A 23,188-nucleotide genomic window follows, 5' to 3' on the forward strand; every position below is an offset into this window, starting at 1 on the left:
ACCCACAGGCCCTGCTTTGTGGAGCTGCTCTCCAGCACATCAGCTGCTGCATGGGGTGGTTGCTCCCTTGGTGCAGGACCCTCCTGCACCARGTTCCTCTCTGCCCAACTCTCCAGTTTGTCAGGGTCCCTCTGCTGCAGTTTGTGTTTTTTTAAACAAAACAAATTTGATGTTCTCAACAATTTTAACCATGTTTTAGATAATATGCAAAATAGAGGATAAATAAAGCCCTGGAGGTAGAAAGCTAACCCTTAGCAGGGTCTCAGGTAAAAGAATGTTTCCACTTYTATCAATGAACTCTGAGTAAACTGTTTCAGAGTGGACCTCACTGTAGATGTGTCAGAGACTCAGATGCTCTTGGGACTAGTTTATATACTACTTATATACTTTTTTATGCAGTAAGTTATGTGCTTTCCTCCAAAAAAGTTAAAGTTTGTTCTCTACAGATAAGCTTGCTGGAAAGTCATTAACTCATGCTTTATTAGTAGAATTTGCAATTGGGATTTAACTGTACTATTTGACAAAGGTTTATAAAAATCTGAGTACACTTGCTAAAATAATTATATGATGGGTATTTATCATTCAGAGTTTTTTTTAAAGAAAAAAAAAAGTATTTTTAATAATAGTTGTCTACATGTAGTTGACTTTTTATTTGTTCAGTAGTGTGACCTCATCACAAAACAACTACTATTAGACTTTTGTACTGGTCTAGTAATGGAAGTCTTTTTTTTGTTTATTTACAGAATCAGAAACCTTATTGTTTAAAATATTGCATTTTATTTTTACCTTTCTGTTATAACGTATTTTTTTTTTTCATCTCGCAATTCTTCTGTGCTCTCCATAGCACACTGTTTTTCTTTTTTCAGCACAAGGGAAGGCTATGCAACCTCTACTGTTCCTGAAGAGTTGCGACTGTGTTGTTAAGCTGAAAAATTAAGGTCCCTCAAAGTTAATTAAAAAAACTTTTTATGCATTTTAATTGTACTGCTGACAAATACTCCACCAGCAGAGGAGGAAGAAGAAGACAATTGCTCATAAACCTCAGGAATTTGTGTTTAATGTTCTGGAAAATATTGTGTAAAATTGTGGAGAAAATCATAGAGTTTCCACTGAAAAAGAACAGATCAATGAAAAATTCTTAATTAAGATTTAATGAGCTATTTTCTTGCAACTTCATTTGGTTCGAATGCTGCTGCATTTCTTACCACATCTTGTCAAGAAAAGTATGTCAAGAGAAGAACGAGTAATCTTCCTGTTTAAATTTTTTTTCTTTCTAAAGTTTTCCTTATGCAATCTGAAAAGGGAAATATTTTTAAGTTGTTGTCTCATGTCTCAAAGATAGTCTTAGTTCTGTTCTTGCTCATTGAGTGTTTTAATTAACCTTTTTTTTAAAAAAATAATTGATGCATGGAATGTCAATTTGGACTGTATTCATCCTGTGGATCTGATACGCATTGTGTACAGAGTGAGACTTTTTTTGGTGTTAAGTGTCTTGCTGTGTTAGTTAGTAGAGATGTAGCAGATCTAGTAAAGCGAGTTAAAGTAGTAATACGCTGTTCTGAAAATTTTAGTTTTGATCTTCACTGATTTTTCACTTTTGGTCTACTTGGAACATTGTCTTTTCTGGAAGCRGATTTGGTCTGTATCTGTGGTGAAGTTTATACCTAACTGCATTCCAGTTATGGAATTTTTTTCTTTATTTTGAGAAACTGTTCTCAGACAGTTTTAAGAACTAATGGAGACCATTTCTGTCTGAGATTAGTCAAATTACAGGTCTGTATATAGGTTAAAATTCAATTTTCCTAAATACAGTTGGTCAGTTTTATGTAGTCTTTTTATGTTCCCCATAGTCATTTAAAAATATGCTTGTAACAAGTATTGTCTTTGACTTTTTTTTTTTATAGGAGTAGTAATTATTACTGTTGATTTCACTTTTCAAGGTACCCAGAGAATGGCATAGTAGAAATGGACACCAGTAATCTTCGACCCCGAGCAAGAACCATCCTGAAGTGGAGTGAACTAAAAGTGGGTGATGTGGTGATGGTTAACTACAATGTTGAGACCCCAGAAGAAAGAGGATTTTGGTTTGATGCAGAAATTACTTCTTTGAGAGAAATCTCAAGGACTAACAAAGAGGTTCATGCTAAAATTCTGCTGGGGTAAGATTTGTTTGACCAATTGGTAAAGTCTGTTTACATGTCTTAGAAAGTATGTTCTTTTTGTCTACTAGTCATCACTAAATTAAAATTTATGTGATACTTCATTTTCAGAGCAGTTTGAATCATGGGATTACAGTGTGTGGTTGTTAGGGTGTGGATACTTAGTCATGGCGTTGGAATTCTTGCTTTTCCTGAAATTGCTGGAGGCAATGATAGAGTTTCTTATTCTCTGCAATTCCAGTGATTAGAATGTACGGATACAAGTATATACACATATATATTCTATCAAAGCAGAACCATATATTTTCAGTAATTCTTGAGTCATTTGGGAATATCTGAGTGTTGCTTGTCTTCTAAGTCTCTGAACTGACGGTTACAATTTTACAATGCAAAATGTTCATTAGAAAAATACAGTTTGTGGTAAGTAGTAAAGTGGGTTTTTTTGTTTTGTTTTATTTTCGTGTTTGATTTAAGAACTTGGATATTAATCTTTTGGAATCATGTTTGCTGCAGAAATGCATGTGACATTAAATAAGTATGTGATTGGTTCTTAGGAAAGAAAGGATGAAAAATCTCTATGGACAGTCTTGCAAAGAATTCACTCTACCCTTCCCCCTCCAACAGCTTTCTGTGTTCTTTTAATGTGGTGCTTTTTTCACCATATTGTATTCACAAAGAAACTGAATACAATTGGATCCAGTCGGTGATCTTCATCCCTTCAGAAAAGGGAGACAAGAACACTTGTACACAAAGAGTGAAATTGATGTTCAAGCTGAAAAATGGAACTGAAGTGAAAATTCGTTTTTACTTACATGATTGATTTAATGTTGGCATGTCCAGCATTTATTCAGTGAGTACCATCATAGTTTTAGATGTATATTCCTTAATATGAATCAAAATATTTAGATTTTAGAGTATTTATGAGAAAAGAAAAATGCTGGATATGTAGGAAGACTGGCAATGCAGACATGATTAATTTGAAGTGCCAGAAGAATTATGATTTTATGCCATTCAGAATTTGCTTAAAAGTACCATCAGATCTGCTATGGGGAATAAGAAAGACATTGACTTGATAACATATGCAAATAGAAAAAATGAAAATGAAAAATATGAAAAAAATCTGTTTTGTGTGTGGTTTCGCATTTTAGAAAAATAGGAATATTTTATAGAAAATGTCAAGAGTGTTATTATTTTCTAGTATTACATAAAGCAGGCATGAGAACTTCAGTAAGAAACGGAACAGGAAATTTGAATAATTAACCATTAATTTAAAAAGTAGAGAAGTTTAAAAAATGAAAGTAAATCCAGAGTGATGAATATTTTTGTAATACATTTAATATTTGTAAAACAAATTTGTTTTGAGGAGCACTGAGATGTTCACTGTGAATTTCTACAATCAGGGTTGTCTAGATACCAATTCACATGAAGTTGAAATGTCTGTTTTTAGCATTATTTAAAATAACAGTTTACAGGTGTGTGGGGTTGTTGTTGTTGCTTTCTTTTTGTCAGGGTATCTTTCAGAACTTCTTTCATTTTTTTAAAAACATAAAATGCTTGGTATCAGCAAAAGTAAGCACTTGATTTCAAGTGATGACTAGTTACGAAGACTTTTTCCTGCTAGCTACAGTTTTTCTATAGCTTTTCTGTATTTTTTCTGTAGGGACAGTATATTTTAAGACCTTCATAAGATGGTAAGTAAGGTATACCATTTAAAATGGCAGTAGAAGGTAGTATGGTATTCCATATAGGATTTAACTACCCTCTTGAAAAAGTACAGTATTCTTCTAAGGTACACTATTCTGTTTAATTTGTTTGGGCCATATTAAGCTCATTTTCTAAGCAGCATCTTTTTTCAGTGAGTATTCTGACAAAGAATTCAAAGYGTCATTTATATATTGATAAGATTATATACATATAGGCAATAAACCGTGATGGTTTATGGAATGTAAAGTGTTGTGATCCCTGTTGTTTCTATAATCTATAGAGGAGTAACTGAATCAGTAGTGSAAGTAGTAGAACAGCTCCTAATAGTGATAAACTGGTGTGGTAAACTGCATGCTCCAACAGGGATTACTTTACATTTGTTTTATCTTAATGTTATTAATATAATGTTATSATTAATAAACTATTTTAAATAAATATAAAATCTATCCTGAATGTTTTGTGGATATAAATGGATAATTAATTTTGCACTATGTGAGAATAAACTTGGTAGGCAGTAAAGGACGTCATCTTTTAAATACTGAGTTACTTCAGAAATGTTTATCTCTGTGACTTTTCTTATGTTAGAGGGACTTTGTATAAAACAATTAAAGCAGGTTTTGTTAAAAATAGTAAAAATTTTAACTGGTGGCTTGATCCTGGTTGCTTTTTTTTTACAGCGTTTTTTWGAAGCTGTTGTCTCAATGACAGGAAATAACAAGGACATGTATGTGTGTTTGTGGTAATGCTTTAGAATTGGTAAACTTGTGATAAATAATATTTATTTACTGTAAATGTTGATTTAGATGTCTCTTAGTTGTTATTTTTATTCGTGTCTCCATTATATTCTAGGAAAGAATCCTGCAAAATATGTAATTAGTTTGTGTTTTGGAAAGAAGTATAGATTAGAGAACTTTATCAAAGAAGAATGAGACTGAACAATGAAACATAACCCATCTTTATTCAGAAGAATTAATCATATACTTATAATTGTCATTTGTACCCCATCTGTTTTGCGATTGAAAGTTGTGATTATAGAATATCTGAAACATATCCGAACTGGGCTTAGTGCATCTTAGATATAAATAACAGAGAAAAGCTGGTGCTTTAACATGCACTATCCTGCTTTCCCTAGGACTGTAGTCTTCTCTGTGTATGCACACTTGCAGCTCATCGCTGTCTTTGTGTGCAGAGTTATCTCTGCACTGGCTTGACCTGAATTTCAGGAATAGCTCTGAATTTTCAGACATCCTTAATCTTCTCTTCTTTAGGGGGTATCTTACATTGCATGATGAAAGCAGTTATTTGTAGTCCGTATTTGTCTTCTCTGCACACTTAAGGGCATATACTAAGCATCTGGTCATTAAAGATAATTGTGAGGCAAATTCTTCACATTTTATTCTAACTTTGGTAGTTGGCTGGCCTCAGCAGATCAAATTGAACTTGTTCGTATGATGATTTGTGAATTTTTCCCTGCTAAGCTTGAAGATAAATGAGGACAAAATCATCTCTTCTTCAGTGAACGTTTGAAAGTTTGAATTTGGCAAGGATCTTTGTCAATACCATGAACTATCTTTTGTATAAGCCTTTGGATTCATTTACGGATGCAAGTAATCGGTTTATTCTGTAGATTTTATGTATTTTTCATCAAATGAATTTTTAATTAATTCAAGGATTTTACATGAGTAATGATAATGAAAGGTAATAGTGAGGTACTAGGAAGGTAATAGCTCTGCAGACTCTTATGTGAGTTTTCCTGTTCATAAAAGGGATTGATTTTTTCGTTGTTTTCAGATTTTTTTTTTAATGTGCTTATTATGTTTATTTAGCTAGGTATTTAATTACGGTTTTATATATTTAATTGACCAAACTTTGCACTTATCTTCCTCATTTGTATACAGTTTCTGCTTTTTGTAGGATATTTGACAGTTTACATTTGCTTTCATTTGCTTTATTCACGATTTGACAAACCCTTTTTTCTCACAATGCAGTGTGATATGTCAGAACAGTCTACATGCTTCCTGTACAAATTTACACTTCGCTGCGCGTTCTACTTTTTTTGAACAATCAGTTTTTATATTGGAATTCATACAATTTCTGTCTTTGCAAAGATAGCAAATTAAAGCATATTGTTACAGAATAATGGTCAAATTATTGCACTTTTTTTTCCAGACCAACTCAAAAATTCTTTGAGCTTTTCTGGATTTCTATCTATCTTGTTCAAAAAAATGGTGGTTATGCCTTCCTCTCATAATCATCCAGTGTATTACTGTTATTTYTTATCTCAGGATATGACATTCAGCCTATCTTCCTTGCTGTTACRAAGCTGTTTAGCTGCTTAATAGTGCAGTCCTGATTTTTTCATGTTTCTTACTCAGGCTTTGAATTTCAGTCCATATGGATTCCTTCTTACTGGTGTTTCCATATTCTTGTGATATAATTCTGTACCCGAAGTAATTTTCCRTTATATTTGTTTGTTTTAATGTTGCATTGGTGATACTTGCTGATTGATCTTAGAAGACCTTGCTTTGCTGAGATACAGAGTAATAATTTGCCTTGGGCCATTTTTCAAATAGTGTTCATAGTACAGTGGCAAGCATTCTAATAAAAGGTTTTGTGGACTCTTTGTTGACCAGCTATAAATAAGTTAAATCGCTGAAACAACTTGCCTGAAGATTCTTGCAGAAACATAAAAATTGCTTACTTCCTTCTAGGTGATAAATCTGCTGAAAGGATTAATTCATGTCTCTCTCTCCTCTCCTACTGTGACTTCACTGCAGCTGATCACCTCCTTTGAAGAGGAGACCTTCCTTTAATCAAGGCCTGATTCAATGAAGATGTGTTCTCATAGTCCATAAACCTGCTGGGGTGTTTTGTGGCTAGCTTGCTGCGCTGATACTTTAYTTAAGTGTACCTGATAAATGCCTTTCCCCACCTTCGTAGGTGGAGATACCTCTTCCTGTAGCAAACAACCTTACAGAAAAATCTTGGAGCTTTTACTAGGTGTAGGTTAAGAACATTAAGAGTATTCTTGGTCTCTCACTTCGTTGTCATCTTGACAAAACAAAAATCCTCTATTTGTGATGTGTCTCAAAGAGAGRTATTTTGGGACAGAACATCATAGAATGCAACACTGCAAAATGCCTCAAATTAAATGGTTTATTTTTAGACTTTCTATTGGATATTAAATAATGTTATCTCTGTTGACATTTTTTTTCTAAAGGAGACTCAAGATTTAAAAGATATAATGGACATGAGGACAAAATTTTTATACAAGAGTTTTTCAGTAGTCTGCAGTGCCTCTTTCTAAGTCATAGTCAAACTGGGTGCTGGGGTCTAGGACAAAGTACCTATTATGTAGGTGGACACTCTGACAATCTTTCTTTCCTTTACTAGAAGAAACCTGGCACATCTCCTGACAGTTCCCCATTCCTGACATGAGGACATTTATTCAACCTTCCTGCCACTCCCCTGCATATGCTCTGAGTTCTTAGTTGGCAATATAGAGCCATTTATACTGGATCATTAATGTGTCAGTTTGTTTTCCCAAAAGAGAGGGAAAGTAGCCTAGGGAAAGTARGTCATGTTGAGTCATATGGATTCTGAGTGTGCTGGTTTTGTCGTGAAATTTGTGCTATCTCTCTAGCTTAAACAAAACAATTATGAGAGCATCTCCATCCCTCCAGCTAAGAGCAAATATTTGGGGAGGAGCAGACAGTTGCTGCAGAACAGCAGCTAATTGATTGCGCAGCTGGTATTGTTGACAGGGATATGGCTTTTAATATCATGGAACCCATTCTGAGGATCAAGGACTGTTATGGAGAGATGGCATCCACCTGACAAAGTGGGGCAAGACTATCATTGCTAACAGGCTGGCCAGCGTGGTGAAGAGATGGTGGAAAGAAATGATGACCCAGAGTTAAGGGAGGTAGGGACTGACAGGGGTGGTCAGCAGAAGGTGCAAGGTGGTGTCTACAAAGAGGATATCAGGAACGCCCATCTCAAGTGCACATCCTAGGAAACAAATAGAAAAGCAGGATTTCTGCATGTGGTTTCAGAACTAGCACATTGTTGGAACAGTTCTGAGATGATGGGACAGCTCTCATGAGAAAAATGAGAGAGCTCTTGAAATAAAAGAGCTCTTCAAGGTAAAAAGGCTCTTCAAGAAAGTAAGGTAGGGAAGGAAGGGATGGGGATGCCCTAATGTCAAAAATTTTGGAGGTGTGGAGCTTTTGAGAAAGTTGAAAAATAACCTAGTTGAGAGTTTGTGGATCAAATTGGAAAAAGAGACTAGAAGGGGTAACATCATGATAGTTCATTACAGCCCATTCTATAAGGGTGAGGAATTGAGATGAGATCTTTTTTAAGAAGTATGAGAAAAATGTCTTAGTCACATGAGAAAAATATCTCATTCACAGTGGTTTTTTCGGAGGAAACATCCTTGACATCTGCAGGGCAACACAGTGGTGCTCAAGTAGTCTATGATATTTCTGGAAGATTTGGGGAATAACTTGATAAAGGTACTGAATGGGTCAACCAGGAGTGACACACAACTSTTCATTAACAAGAGCTGTTTGGGAAGGTGAGAGTCAATCCTGCCTTGGCAACAGCGACCCATAGAAGAGAGGAAAACTATGGGGAGCTGAAGGTAGCAAAGTACAAACTCTGGACGGGAGAGTCTCTGGACTCTCCCCACTAACCATTTCCCTGAATGAAATTTAAAAAAAAAAAAATGCTGGCTAGAGAGCAAAGCTGCTGTCATCTTTTAAAAGCCTTGGAGATCAGAGGAGGTTCCCTGGTGACTGCAGAAAGGCAGATGTTGCACACATCTTCAGCGAAGGCCAAAATGTAGCCACAGATCAGAGCCTTTACTTCACTTCAAGGAAAATCACAGGACAGTCTGTTTGAAAGCTCTTGTCTTGTGAAGATGACCATTTGGAATAGCCAGCATAGATTTTCCAACCTGACCAACATGCTTTCCTTCTGTCATAAAATTATTAGATGGCAGAGCAGTGGATATTGTTTACTTCATCTTTAAACACTGTTGCTCACAGTATTCTCATATCCAAGTTAGAATGTTTTGGTGGACAACTAGATGGTTAGGAAGAGAAAAAAAGAAAAATTGGATGGTTAGGCTAAGAGAATAGTGTTTAATGGTTCATATACTGTGTGGGTGCAGGTAACACCTGGGTACTGCAGAAGTCTGTACTGGGACCTCTCCTGTTTAGTATCTTCAGCAATGTCTGGAGAACGCAACGCAGGGCACTCTCATCAAGTTTGCAGAAGGCACCAAGTTGGTGGGATACCCTCAGGGCAGGGCTGCATTCAGGGAGACCTAGACAGGCAGCAGGAGTGAGGGTGCAGAAGCCTTATGAAATTGTGCAAGAATAAATAGAGAGTCCTCCAGCACSTCAGAACGAAGTGCCTCTAAGCAGTACAATCAGTGAACAGACTTGSTGTTCTTTCTTTTCTGGAAGTCTTTTTATCCTGATAAAATTCCTATGAGATTTTTTTACTACAGGAGCTGCTTTTGATCGTGCTTTCTGAATTGAGATTCTCAATCCAGTGGTGTTCACAAATCTTAAGATAACAGTATTTAAGCTGATAAGTTTGTGTGCCACAGCTACTTGTGGGAATCTAATATAATTCAAAATCRGAATAGAGAGTGTTAACCTTTCCTAGAAAGAATCACCTCTGGTTTAAGTTCTGTCTCTTCCTGATGTAAAAGGGACCCAATTAATGACAGATCCAGGCACCTGGAATGATGTCTTGAGCAGATTGTTGGTATTGCTTAGAGCTTTGTGCCTCAGGCYGCTTGGATTATACCCAAGTTCAAATCCTTTGCCACATCTTTCACATTGGGAGGCCTTCGGGCTTCCATCCTTGTGGGTCATTAAACAGCTCTTTGTGCTTGACTCTTTCTGGATATCCTGTGATATAGATGTCGATGTGCACGTCCGAACACAAATTTGGATTCCCTGGATTCCTGCTTAGCTTTGTGATAGTGTCAATCTTGAATTCATGGAAGGAAGAATTTAGTAACAGGTCTTTATCCTCTCATCTTCTAACTCAGTGGCCTTTTGCAGAACCTTGGGCAGGTCCTCACTGCGGAGGCAATGCAGGCAAAAGGGTGATCTTAAAGTAGAGGATTTTTCTCYGTATGTGGAATCTTCATTCAGTGCTATCTCCTCAGTAGAGCTAATGTCACAGGGCAGAATTATCTTCCCGAATTACCTTGATCATTTACAGACAAACTCACTGTTGCCTCGGGTCCAGAAGCATCCCATTTTTTYCCAAGCATGAATATCATACTTCCAATTTCATTTCCTTTACAGAGCCGAGACTAAGGGAAAAAAAAAAGTATAGTTTTTGCACTTCCAGACCTTCACTTACATAGCGTGTGTCTGTGGTCCCGTAATAGATTTTTTTCAAAAATGCTTCAGGCATGATAACCGTAGTACCAGCCACAAGGTTCAAAAGCAATATCCTAGATTATATTTTTTCTTTCTTTTTTGAAGTAAAGGGTAAGGGTGTGTGTGGGGGTGACCTAATCACCTTCTTCATATTCTGGGAAAGAGAACTTTTCTTGTTTCTACATACTAGAAGAAAAAACATTTTTTTTACTGAACTGAGAAGTTGTGTCTTGCTTCTTACGTCTCTGCCATTAGAGTGGTTGATATTATGAAAATAATTAAATTAAAAGCAGAGCTAACATTGTTCATTGTTGTGCATTTGTATTTGCATGATAACCTAAATGGCTGTGAAACAGTATGAGAGAATATTGAAAATATCTTCTGTTTTTTAGTTTGCATACAACACAGAAGAAAAGAACCTCAGTGTAATTCCATGCAACCCAACAGAATTTGATTATACTGATAATATAACATGTTGTCTTTGGGGCAGCGTGTTAGTGGGAGAGAGATTTGGGAAGATTCTTCTGGTCACCTTTGGAATGAACATCCATCTCCAGTAATGTCTGGTTGGGATTACAGGTGTTCTGTGCATTCTGTGGATTTGTTGAAGCCTCTGTAAACAATCTTAATTAAAACTACAGTTTAGCCAGTGTTTTTAAACAAAGAGTTATCCTGCCTTGTGTCAAATTTTGTTAATTTTGTGCATTGCAAACCCTTCATGTCAGATTGTGACATCTTTCCATTTTATCTCTTTTGAAATATATGTACTGTTGTCTGAATTTATTTCAATTTCAGTTGATAATGACTTAAATTGAAAATGTTACAGTGAATCTGACAGTATTCTCTGTCTTTCAGAGAATGGCTCTTTGTAGAGATTATTTAGAACAATAGCATGTAGCTAATGAACTTAAAAGAGAGTTATAATTATTAATTGTAATAAAGGTTGGTAAGCATTTTTCTAGTGATATCAAGATAAAAAATATTTTAAAAAAGTAATTTTCTAATYCAAAAAGTGTGTATTGAACAAATGAGAATGTAAGTTCATGTATCAGAAAGTGCAAAGAAGTACAAAACAAACAAACAAAAAACTGTGATATGATTCTGCTTTGAATTCTTTGCATTAGTTTCTGAATCTAAAATTTTTTAGGGGCGTGGTGGTAAAAACAATTCTAACAAGCTTTGTAGATGATAATAATGAAAAAGTTGTTTATATAATTCTAGAGGAAATGTTATCCAGCTGTTGTATAGTGGTACAGAATAAAAGACAAGGATACTGCATGAAAACTTCGTTATACAAAGAGGGGAATGGAGGCTGGTTTGTCATAAATAGGATGTGAATGAAGTTGTGCATGTAGAAAGATAAGTTTTGAAAGTGAGCTAAATTACTTTGATGACAAATTTGATCACATTGTAATTCTTATGTGGTTTGTAAAATGATTCATATGTTTACAGTTTATAGTCAAYACTGTATGTTTTAATGTATATTGAAATAACTTTTTAATAATATAAATGATGAAACGGTTAAACCAGAAAAAAAAAGGGTAAATAAAGTAGAAAAATCAGACAGAGATGTGCTAATTTTAACTAAATCTCTCAAAATGTAAGAATTGATAGAGATTTCACAGAATGGTAATTGTCGTAAAGTAGTTTTTATTGTCTGGAAAGCTGACCTTTGAAATAAGCAGGACAGTGCCAGAAATGAGAGTCGACTCATTTCTAGTTGTCACTAGTCAACTGTGATTACACTATATAGAGAGGCTTTTTACCCTGTCTATGTCTTGTGTATCCCAAAGGATTGCTTGTACCAGGAATTCTGCTGTGTTGTATTGCCTGATTCTGTTCTGGAGTATAATTTCTCTAAGGAAATTAATGTACTTTCCTTAAATATAAATGTTGTCTCCTGTATGGCTAAGGTGTTTTGGTGTCATTTTTAGAGTGAAAGGTGAAGAAATGTAGAAAGACATTATTTCTTGCTTGTGTGACAGAATAATGTAACCACTTTTTTTTTTTTTTACATAATCTTAACTTTTCTAAGACAATGATCATGCATCCTAATCACTGTTAAAAAGTTTTGCCAATTGAGAGAAGAATTAGTCTTTTAAGAGCAACTATCAGAGCTTTTTAACTTTGGTGAGACAAAAACTTTTTTTTACTAGTTATCAGTTGTCACACACAAGTTGATACTTCACAGTAATTCGTGGTAGACAATGTCATAATTGTTGGAATATAAAAGCTTTTTAGTGGTATTTGATAGCATTTTATTCTTACTTATATTACTCAGAATAGGGTATAGTGTTTTTTCTAGTAGATAGGCTTTTAGGAATAACTTATTCTGGAAAGTACTCTCTGAGTGATCTGATCATAGAGGAATAACAGAAGGGAGATAGCCAAAAGTGGAATATCTACAGTGATCTGAACTACTGAAGTGATCAATACCATCTCTTTTATCAKTTCTATCTATCAGTTTTATATGTAGGAATATTATTGCTTATGTCAGAACTACAGTGCTATGGGAGAAAAATCAAATGCTTTTACCAAGWATTCACAGTTGAATTCTCTTAGTATTTCAAGAGTTCTAGCATTAATTAGTGGCTGTTTAGTTTTATTTAAAGAGTCACAGAACCAAACCTGTAGAGGCTTCAACACTTCGAACACTTCAAAGCTTTGAAGTTCAAATACTGAATACATGATCTTGAGGTCAGTACAACTAAAACCTGTCTGGAATTAAAGCCCTTCTGGTGAGGGATGTGAAGGGCATCAGGAAGGTATTTTTGTGTTACATGTTTGGAAAGCTGTGAAAAAAAATGTGAACCTGCTGCTGGTGGAACAGGAGCCTTGGTGATGAAGGACATACAAAAAGTCTATAGATGCTCAATACTTTCTTTGCCTCAGCAGTTATTGGTAAGACCAGCCTTCAGGAATATCCTGAGACAAAAGGGAAGTTTGGAGCAAAGACGAGTTGCTCTTGCTAGAAGAGGATCAGCTGTGGAAATATTTGAAGAGACTGAATCTGCAAGACCAGGGACCCCATGGACCCCGGTCCTGAGGTAGCTGCTGGTGTCATTACAGAGCCATTCTCAGTCATCTTTCACAGGCTGTGGTGCCTAGGAGACATTCCTGAAGGCTGGAAGAAAGTAAATGTCTCTCCTGTCTTCAGGCATGGGGATATGATGAAGTTGAGGCCAATCAGCTTTGCCTGGATCCTTCAGAAGGTGATGGAGCAACTAATCCCGTATGCCACTTCCAGTCATGCTGAGGGCAAAAGGATGATCAAGAGAAGACAGCCTGGATTTCTGAAGGGAAAATCATGTGTGACCAACCTCATAGCCTTCTTTCTGCGATGGCTTGGTAGATGAGGGAAAAGCATTGGATGTTGTCTCTCTTTATGAAAGCTTTTAACACTGTATCCCATGATATACTTGTAGAGAAAATGATGAAGTGCAGGCTGGATGAGCAGACATGGATTCAAAACTGAATGGGTAGGGCAGAAGGTGGTGATTAGTGGTACAAAGTCTAACTGAAGGGGTCAGTGACACCAGGGGTAAGTGCAGGGTCCAGTCTTGTTAAACTTACTCATTAGTGACCTGGATTTAGGGACAGAGTTGCAGAGTTATCGGCAAGTTGGCTGATAATACAAAGTGGCTGGAGTGGCTGAGACATCCAAGGGCTGTGCTGCCCTTCAGAGGGACCTGCCCAGGCTGGAGAGCTGGGCAGAGGGGAACCTCATGGAGCTCAACAAGGACAAGTGCAGGGTCCTGCCCCTGGATGGGAACAGCCCCAGGCACCAGGACAGGCTGAGGGTGACCTCTGCAGAGCAGCTCTGCAGAGAAGGACTCGGAGTTCCTGCTGGACACCAAGTTGACYATGAGGCAGCCATGTGCCCTGGTAGTCAAGAAGATCAACGACATCCTGGGGTACATTAGGCAGAGCTTTAAAGCAGGAGGAGGGAGGTGATCCTGTCCTCTGCTCAGCCACACCTGGAGAACTGTGTCCAGTTTTGGGCTTCCCAGTAGGAGAGATACAGATCTTAGACAAGTTCAGCAAAGGGTTACTAAGGTGATGGACTGGGTTGGTTATCTCTTGTGAGGAAGTCCTGAGAGTGCTGGACCTGTTCAGCCTGGAGAAGATACAAATCTTATGTATATGAATGTGAATATGTGAATACCTGAAGGGAGGGTGTTGAGAAGTTGGGGCCAGATTCTCTTCAGTGGTGCTCAGCTATAAGTTGAAAGGCAACAATCACAAACTGAAGCACAGGATTTTCCACTGAACATAAGAAAATTCCACACTGCATGGAAGCATTGGAACAGGCTGCCTAGATAGGTTGTGTCCATTCTTGAAGACACTGAAAATGTGACAAGGTTCTGAGCAACTTGATCAAGGTCATCCTGCTTGAACAGAGGAGCTGGACCAGATCATCACCATAAGTCCCTCCCAGWCTCAACTATTCTGTGCTTCTGTGGTCTTTTATGATAAAATGGGCAATCAAAATCTTTGTTTTCTTCTACTTAATAAAATCATTTTGCCTGTATTTTTTAAATCTATTTTTGGATATTTTAAACAAAATTATAGTTAAAAGGGAATTTTATTAATTTAAATTGTTATAAATGGAATTGACTCCTAATAAATAATCTACTGAGCTCATGTGTGTTTTGTTCCTAAAGATATGGATTGCAGTAACATGAGCTTCTTTTGACTTGTGACTGTAGCTTTTGAGTGTTTCTAGTCTTGTCAAAAAGCTGCATGTGAGTTATTATGTGATGAGAAASTTTTTTTTAAAAAAATACATTTTTAAATTAGATGCACATGTAGTGACATACTTATTAATATCTAGCATATTATTCAACTTCAGTGACTAATTTTAAGTTTTCCGTTCAGCTCTTCTTAAAGTTTATGGTATGTTTGTGTATTTTTTCAAATCTGCTTTGGTTTCAAAACAGATAAACAATGCTATTTAAGAGAAATAATAGAAATAAGCCACAGGCRTTAGAGTATATTCGTGGCTATTTGTTCGTATTTGAAATAAGTCCWGGAAGAATCAAGCTGAACAGGTAAATAGTGCTATAGAGAAGGAACATACCAACAGACTAACTAGATTTTTAGCTTTGATGGAAGTTAAGTATTCTCTTGCCTTGGTTTGGGAACCTGAAGAGCACAGAAGCATTAAAACAAAAATCAGAGGGCTCTTTGGCTAAGGAAAAGAGAGCTAAGAAAAACCTTTCAAAAAGTAGCAAGGAAATCTTGATGCACTGCAAAGCTCAGTCTTACTGTCCTTAGAATAACTGCAGTCCCTGCAGTTCTGYTAGAGGAGTAGTGGTTTGGGGTAGTGTTCTTTTATCTGTTTCRGGCATAATTTTCCAAATAAATGGTTCATTTTAAGCTAAACCTGCGGATTTTGTTTGACATTATTTAGGGACCATTTTTCTTGTGTATATATGGAAGTGGTAAAACACAACTGGATGTTCTGATCCAGTTTCATCCAGGTTCAGTTGCAGAAAATGATGCTTTATGTGTGTCACTGCATCATATGGAAACTTAAATAGACCTGATGGGTGTTTTCCACCATGTACAGAACTTCTTTATAGAATGCCCCCTAGTGTACAAAAGAAAATCATCTTAATGTAGGAATTTCTGATTCAAGAAAACTCTGCTCAATCTATATTGAACTATTCTTCATCTATAGTTTTTGATTCCTGCATTTACATTAGTTAGACTTTTGTTCATTTTCTTTAATAAGCCAAATCTTTAAATTTTCTTAGTACCTGCAGTTTTAACAGTTGGTGAGCAATGGGCCACTATTTCCATCTGAAAGGTGAAACAGAGAGAGGTAGAAAGGTTGCAAGTATAGATGCTGAAGTGAGTAGCTSTGTTGTGTGGGATTTCTAGTGACAGGACAACCTCGTGTTTTCTCTGATAGTAAAATAGTTCGTAGGCAATGGTAATAATAGAGGCAGTAATGAGATTTAGGTGAATTAATACAATACATCCTTTTGTGAAAAGCTATACTTGTATATGTATTTCCCACATTTCTTGAAGTTATAGAAAAAAAGTTCTCCAACTCATTTAGATCTGCAAATCTGATCGTGTTCAGTCACAGATCCCAGGTGGCAGTAAGCTGTTCTGAAAATTTTGTTATTTGCCTTATTTTGTTGTTTGTTATTTTGTTATTATCCTTGTTTAATAGGCATATCTTATTCCCTACCTGTCTGTGGTTTGATTTTGGTATGCAGCTGTGAGTTTTTAGTAAAGATGCATCACCTAATTTACTTTATTCAAAAGGATTYTGAAGTCATCTCTATGATTATTTCCTACAAATAAGACTTAAGAAGCCCTAGCTGTTCACCTCATTTCTGCATATTTTCTGGCCTGTGTTCACTGTAAATATATGAAAATGGTATTTTTTTTAATCTTACTGGTGATCTTCATATGAAAAACAATCTCCATTTTGGCAATATTTAACCATTATTTTTAACCATTATATTCATCATTACTTTACAGTTATTCATTTCTATGTTTTCTGTGCTTGCAAAGAGACACATATAATGGCACAGCAGTACTTGGCCTTTGGCAGAACCGTACATAAYTTCCATACTGAACCATAACCAGTGTGGTAATTTGTTTTTTCATGTACAATAGATACACAGAAAGGTTAGCCTTACTCTCTTCTAACTTGGTATTAGACCAATTGTGTACTGATTCTTCTYTTTTATGTTCAGCATATCCAGTGTCTCTATATGGGAGAGAAAAAAAAAAATCTGTTTTATTTCTGGTTTTGCAGGAAGTTTCCCGGGTGTTTTCACTGCAAACAACATAGTCTTGGTAAAATATTACACTTTCATTTTAATAATTAAAACTACAGTGTTTATAATCTCTATTCCTTTAATTGCTATGTAATTTCAGRCTATTTGCCTGGGGCAAAATAGGGGACTGCAGATGTATGTTTGAAATAAAGGAATATATTGAAGAGAGAAAGTTCAGAAGATCAAAAATCTCTTTCGTAGTTTTTCTTTTTTTTTTCTTTTCTTTTTTTTTTTTTTTGATGGCTAGGTCTCTCTGAAAAAAAATCTTTTGCAAGTAAATTAATTTCTCTTGTGCTAGAGTGTTAATGAAACTGTGTTCAATATAAAGTGTCCAATATGAGTCTTAGTGAGCATTCCTGCTTTATTTCAAGTTAGGTAGTAAACTGAATATGGAAAGATAAAATGCAGTGGAGAAGACACAATATTTCACTTTTGGCAGTCTGGTTTTATAATTATGYCAGTAGAAATATTTAATGTTTGATGAGTTGTAATCAAGGGATTTTTTATCTGATTTGCTATATCTACAGCCTATAAAGCTATTACAGGTTTTAGAAGTAGCATTCTGGTGCTTCAGGATGCTGTCAATAAGGACATAATTAATTATGATTTCTGACATGACAACCAGGTAATCTGAGTGTCTAAGATTGTCTTCCTTGTATGCCAGAGTGAAGTGTGTGTATTTTATATTTTTATATATTACAGCACTGTGCTCAGTTTTCTGTATGAACTAAGAGTTTTATCATAGTGATGGGGTTAAGATTTTGGCTAGCTATATCCTGTTGTGTATGATTCCTTGATTACAGAAGCCAAGTATGAGAAACAGAATTTAATATTCCCTTTATTTTTATTTTTATTTTTCAGAGGCCCAGAAGACACAATTAATGATTGTAAAATCCTTTTTATAGAGGAAATGTACAAGATTGAAAAGCCGGGAGCTTATCCGCTGACATTTGGGGATGGAGATTTCAAAAGTATGCTTTTTTATTACGTAACTAGGAGTATAAAACAAATATTTGGATGATGTTTCTTTAAAAAGTAGAAGCGTGTAGACATAGTAATTTAATATCTGTTCAAGAAAGTAATAACATAGAATTCTTATTAGATTCCAGCGTTGAAAGTATTTTTATTGTGAGATGACTTTGCTACATGAGATATTTAGAAAGAGATAGTATTTTAGTGCTATTAGTCCTCAGTTAGCAGACGGGAAACAGCTGATAAAAACCTCAGCTAAGTTCTTAGGCAGTTTTCCAGATCACCAAAGCTACTCTTAAAACTCATATGTTACTTAAACTTTTAATAAAATAATAAATGCCAGAGACAAACTGAGTCTGTAATGCTGTGTATTAACCATCTCATTATCCAAAAATGAATAAGGATCTCGAAGCCAAAGCTGTTAGTTCTATCAAAAAAACACAAGCACTTACTATTTAGACTGGCCCTTTTTGATGCCATTTCTTCTCATCATCATCCTGCACCACCAAAAGAAGGAGTTGACCCTAGCTTATCTAAAAAGTAGGGTGACTTTTTATCGTAAGTTTAACATTATATTAACATTAGAAGATGTGTCTTAAGATTTTTTTTATGATAAGGACACTAACAGGTTGATTTTTAGCACCGTTGACTACTGAATTAAAAAATGAGGCAGTCTTCCCATAATTTGGATTTATAATCTAAAGCAAAGGAATTTCAGAATATTTTTGTGCCACTGTCAGTGCAGAAACCCAGTCTGCTAACGATTTACTTGCACTTATCTAAAAATGACTCTTTTTTTAAAGGAGCAAATACCGTTTGCTTTAATAGTTTTAAAAGTTAAAATGTAAATTGATATAAATGAATTTTAAAATGTAAATTGATATAAATGAATTCAAAACATGTTTACATTGTTTATTTTTTAGATTACTAAAAGAGCATCTTATTAAATATATTACTTTATTACTTATAAATATATTACTAAATACCTTAATTTGATTTTGTATTACTAAATTAGATTAAAATAGGYATAAGTTGTAGTAATTTGTTTAGCTGTTAAATTTAAAAATAAGGTAGGTGGTTTGAAACTACTAAATTAAAATTCTGCAGCAGGAGAAGAATGAGGGTTAAACAGAGAGAAAATGAAGAACTCMAAAGTATACTGTGAAGTTTTACACAAAACAGAAATAAGTTAACCATCAACTGTAACTGATCAGAATAAATAATTGTGCTATAAACATGATTACTCTCCTTACAAAAGAACAAAATATGAAATAACTGAAGTCTATAATATTGGTAGGTGTGATTAGACTGTCTCTGACGAACAGTGTAGATATAATCAGTCCATTTAACTAAAGCGGTTCAAAGCTGATGGAAAAATTCAAGTTTGGTTATGAACCTGAACAGTTTATATTTTGTTTGTACACAGAGTAAGATCTAGAAACATATTATTACTAATCTTTGACCCAAGAATCTAGTTTTGGAACAGAAAACAAATAAATCATATAAGTGTAGACAACCTACAGAGGTAAGATATATACAGAAAAATATGTTTTTGCCTTCAGGTTGTCCAGTGAAGTAGACTGCTGAGTTTCTGTAAGGAGGGCTCCGTCATAAATTATAATATTTTTTCAAAAGGGAGACCAGCTTTAGTCTGATTAGACTTACAGTCAGGATAGGTTCTGAGTTTTGCCTGGCTGACCTGGGAATGCTGCAGAAACAACCATGTACACATACATTTGTCTTGAGATGTTTCCTTTTTCTTCCAATGAAACCTTGAAGAAGAGTCTCAGACTAACAGGTGACTTCCTCCCTGATAGCATGCAGAAAAATCTAGGCTAGTCTTYGTTAGACACAATATACTGGGAGATTTTTCTTTTTTAAAGTGTCTTTCATTTTTTGCCAGTGAGACTTCATTAAGCAATGAGWACTGATGATCTTTTTTATCTTCAAAAAATGTCATAAACTTCGGTGTTCTAGCACCTCTACAACTGGTGAAAATAGTTCAAGACCATCCAGAAGGATTATAGATAGAGCATGGACCTTGACTATGTAGTTCTGTTTTTTTTTATAAGACTTTCAGGATTGTGATACTCTCAAACAGTTTTACTCCATGTGGATCAATTTTTCTATAAAATCTTTTCAGTTGGGAGAATACATTTTTTTATTTTAGCAGAAAGAGGCAGAGATTTCTCCTGTCCATTAGGTAAGTTATTGCTTTCCATCTTCATCCCCTTAGGAAAGATATGGAAGTATCCAGAACTCCTCTGGAATCATGAGGAAGTCACCTCCTTTTTTTTTTTTAAATTCAAGAACGAACTTGTAAAAGAAATCTCTACTCTGACTTTTATTATCTGATCAAAGATTTTCAGAAAACAGGTGTGTCCATCCAAGTGAATAAGATTATTAAATATTGTAGTTTTGTCCGAAAAGCCAAGAAATCAAACTCTAAACTTCCTATTAAGACTGAAGTAGTTAGTTAATTRCATTTTTTTTAAGCTGTATCTCAAACTTTTAGAACAATTCCGCTACTTTYTTAACTGTTACCTTATGTTTCCTGCAGTTTCCTACCAGCTTGGACTCTCRGATAGGTTTTCTGCTTCTCCTTGTCTTCTGATTCAAAGCCAGTTCCTTCTTTCAGACAGAGCAGTATTTCCAGAGCAGCTTAGATAATATTATAATTATCATATTATCTATTTCAKACTCAAATTTGCTTCTGTAACTTTTATAGATGATTTTCACAGAGTATACTTAGATGAAATTTTCCTTTTAGTGTTTGCGTTCTCAGATCTGTGATCAGTTTCTGTTCTTCACTCTTCTCTGAACATCCAGGTGCTTCTGTTTTTCTCTTTGAGTGGTCACTGCTGGATCTAAGCGATTTTCCTTCACTCACCTCTTCAGTATCTCCTAGTTTGGCCTATATAACGTTCTTCCTCATCTTAATGCATTTTTGCTTAGTTTAGAATGCCAGTGGCTCCCAGTGACTTTTCTTTGGAACTGGAGAGAGCTTCCTTGGCTCAAATGTGCAGAAACAGAAAGTCTTTTTATCTAAAGTTTGTATCTAGAAAAGACAGTGGGAAGTGACTGGTGATCTGGGATCATCTATGGTCTTAGACTGTTAATTTTTCTATTCAGTTTAATTTGCAGGGAAGAGAGTTGTTCAAAGTCATAGTTAGATCTTCACTCTGCTATTATTTTTTTCCTAGTTAGCACTTCTTCTGAACTGTATTTCAGTTTCAGTTTTCCAATTAAGGAATGTGCAAGACTCAATCTCTAAGGAGAAGGTACAGATGGGATGTTTCAGGAGATGGGGAGAATCTGCTGGTTGGTTTCATTTCTGTGAAAAAAAAAAAAAGAAATCACATTAGCCTAGGTAGCCAAATAATTCATTGTATGGAAACAAAAAAAAACAAAAGCCAAAGAACAAAAACTTAAGATTTTTTTTTCAAGACAAGCAGTGTTCGTGATTAGAAAGAACTGTTTCATGTTGATACAGTAATGCACTTGCTAAAATATGACATTTGACTTTTTTCTTTGTTACTGACAGGAAAGAGTGGCCCTGAATGCAAGCACTGTAGGGCTGATCCAGATAAGGAGTGCCGTTTTTGCTCTTGTTATTTGTGTGGTGGAAAACAGGATGCTCACATGCAGCTCCTGTGTGATGAATGTAATATGGCTTATCATATATACTGCCTGAACCCTCCCTTAAGCAAGATACCAGAAGATGAGGACTGGTAAATATACAAGGATGATTTACTTACTTATATTTCCATTCTACACAAGGTACCTCCTTTGTTATTTGCAACTAGAGAAAGACACTGCTGAAGAATTTTTGTAATTCTGGTGTGTTTTTCACCCTTCCACTTTATGTAAACATTTACAGTTTCTGTTAAGGTAACTTTTGAAAACCATTCATAAATCATTTATAGTAAGAATCATGATATATGAGTTTCATTATACRGAGTTTCAAAAAATAGTAGATCTCTGTGACATTTTCTGATGTGATTTATATTTACTTACAGTGATTGTTCCCCAGCCTTTTAATTTTGGCTTTTTATCACCTACTGGCTTTTTATCTTCTTTCCTTCCTCTTCCCATTCAACCTCTGCTCCTGTGTCCTTCTCTTATTTTGTGGTTGCCTCTGCCCAATTTATTTCATCTGCTGAGAGATCTGCCATTTTCCTGCTCTCCATTTCTAGTGCGCTGGTCCCTGTGAACAGCAAAATCAAGCTAGGAGACATTGTTACATTAAGATAACTTCATTTTGATGGAATCTGCATGGGGTCCTTAGCAGTCCATTAAGTTAGGCGTTGGCTCTGTGCCATTTTTCCCCTTTATTAGTCATCTGCCGCTTACACGGTTTGTATTTATAGTTTGCCTGTAGCGTATATGAGATGCTAATCCTTATATGTGAATTTTGATTACATAGCATCAGTAGATGTTTGAGATGCCTATGGATACATTTAATGGAATCTCTTTGGACTTCATGGTTAATTTTGTGGAACTGTACACTTCAAATAAATTTTTTTTTTTTAGTTTAAGTGCTTTGAATGTTTTATCATTCTCTGGGAATAAATAATTTTATTATACTGTTAAGTCTATTATACTATCATAGCTGTCACATAAAAAATACATTTGTTTATTAGACAGTGCCTAATGCTCTGCCCAGTTTACTGTGARTTGTTGTTTTTATGTCAATATGTAATTTAGCAGTAGAGGCCATCAAGATTCATGGGTTATTCTCACTATACGTTTAACTCTAAGGGTACTTGTATTGCCAATTGGTAGTTTTCTTAAGGAATTCCTTCATGAGAAGAACTGTATTGCCTGTCCTTCGAGGAACTGCTAACATGAAAGACTATCCAGATAATAGCTATTTCAGTACATTGGGAAATATGTATGGTTCACTGAAACTAAGTATGAGATTTATTTGGATATTATCCATGTGCCTTTCAGTTATTGTATATGTGAAATTATTACAGTGATTATTCAGCAGTGTTTATTAGGCAACACATGAATCATAGTTATCTGCAGGTTATCTGCTGTCTGGTCAGGTTGGTCTTCTCTGCATGACATCTTGCCTCTTACTAGCTGTTAACATCACTGAGTGTAAAACCTTCTCAATTATAGTCCTTAAACAATATTC

The 23,188-nt window shown here is 35.4% G+C and overlaps 1 protein-coding gene across 5 annotated transcripts in view; it reads left to right on the plus strand.

Moving 5' to 3' along the window:
• The window catches only part of UHRF2 (ubiquitin like with PHD and ring finger domains 2), an 82,744-nt gene that overhangs the window by 36,967 nt on the left and 22,589 nt on the right, over positions 1–23,188 (plus strand). For all 5 annotated transcript variants that reach the window (XM_026039685.1, XM_026039687.1, XM_026039686.1 and 2 more), the window contains exons 4-6: positions 1,941–2,159; positions 17,935–18,044; positions 21,590–21,776. In XM_026039685.1, coding sequence (XP_025895470.1) covers positions 1,941–2,159; positions 17,935–18,044; positions 21,590–21,776 — 516 coding nt within the window. The remainder of the gene's footprint in view (positions 1–1,940; positions 2,160–17,934; positions 18,045–21,589; positions 21,777–23,188) is intronic.

This window comes from Nothoprocta perdicaria, unplaced genomic scaffold (assembly GCF_003342845.1).
Source record: "Nothoprocta perdicaria isolate Ctin4 unplaced genomic scaffold, notPer1 scaffold_238, whole genome shotgun sequence".
Lineage (NCBI taxonomy): Eukaryota > Metazoa > Chordata > Aves > Tinamiformes > Tinamidae > Nothoprocta > Nothoprocta perdicaria.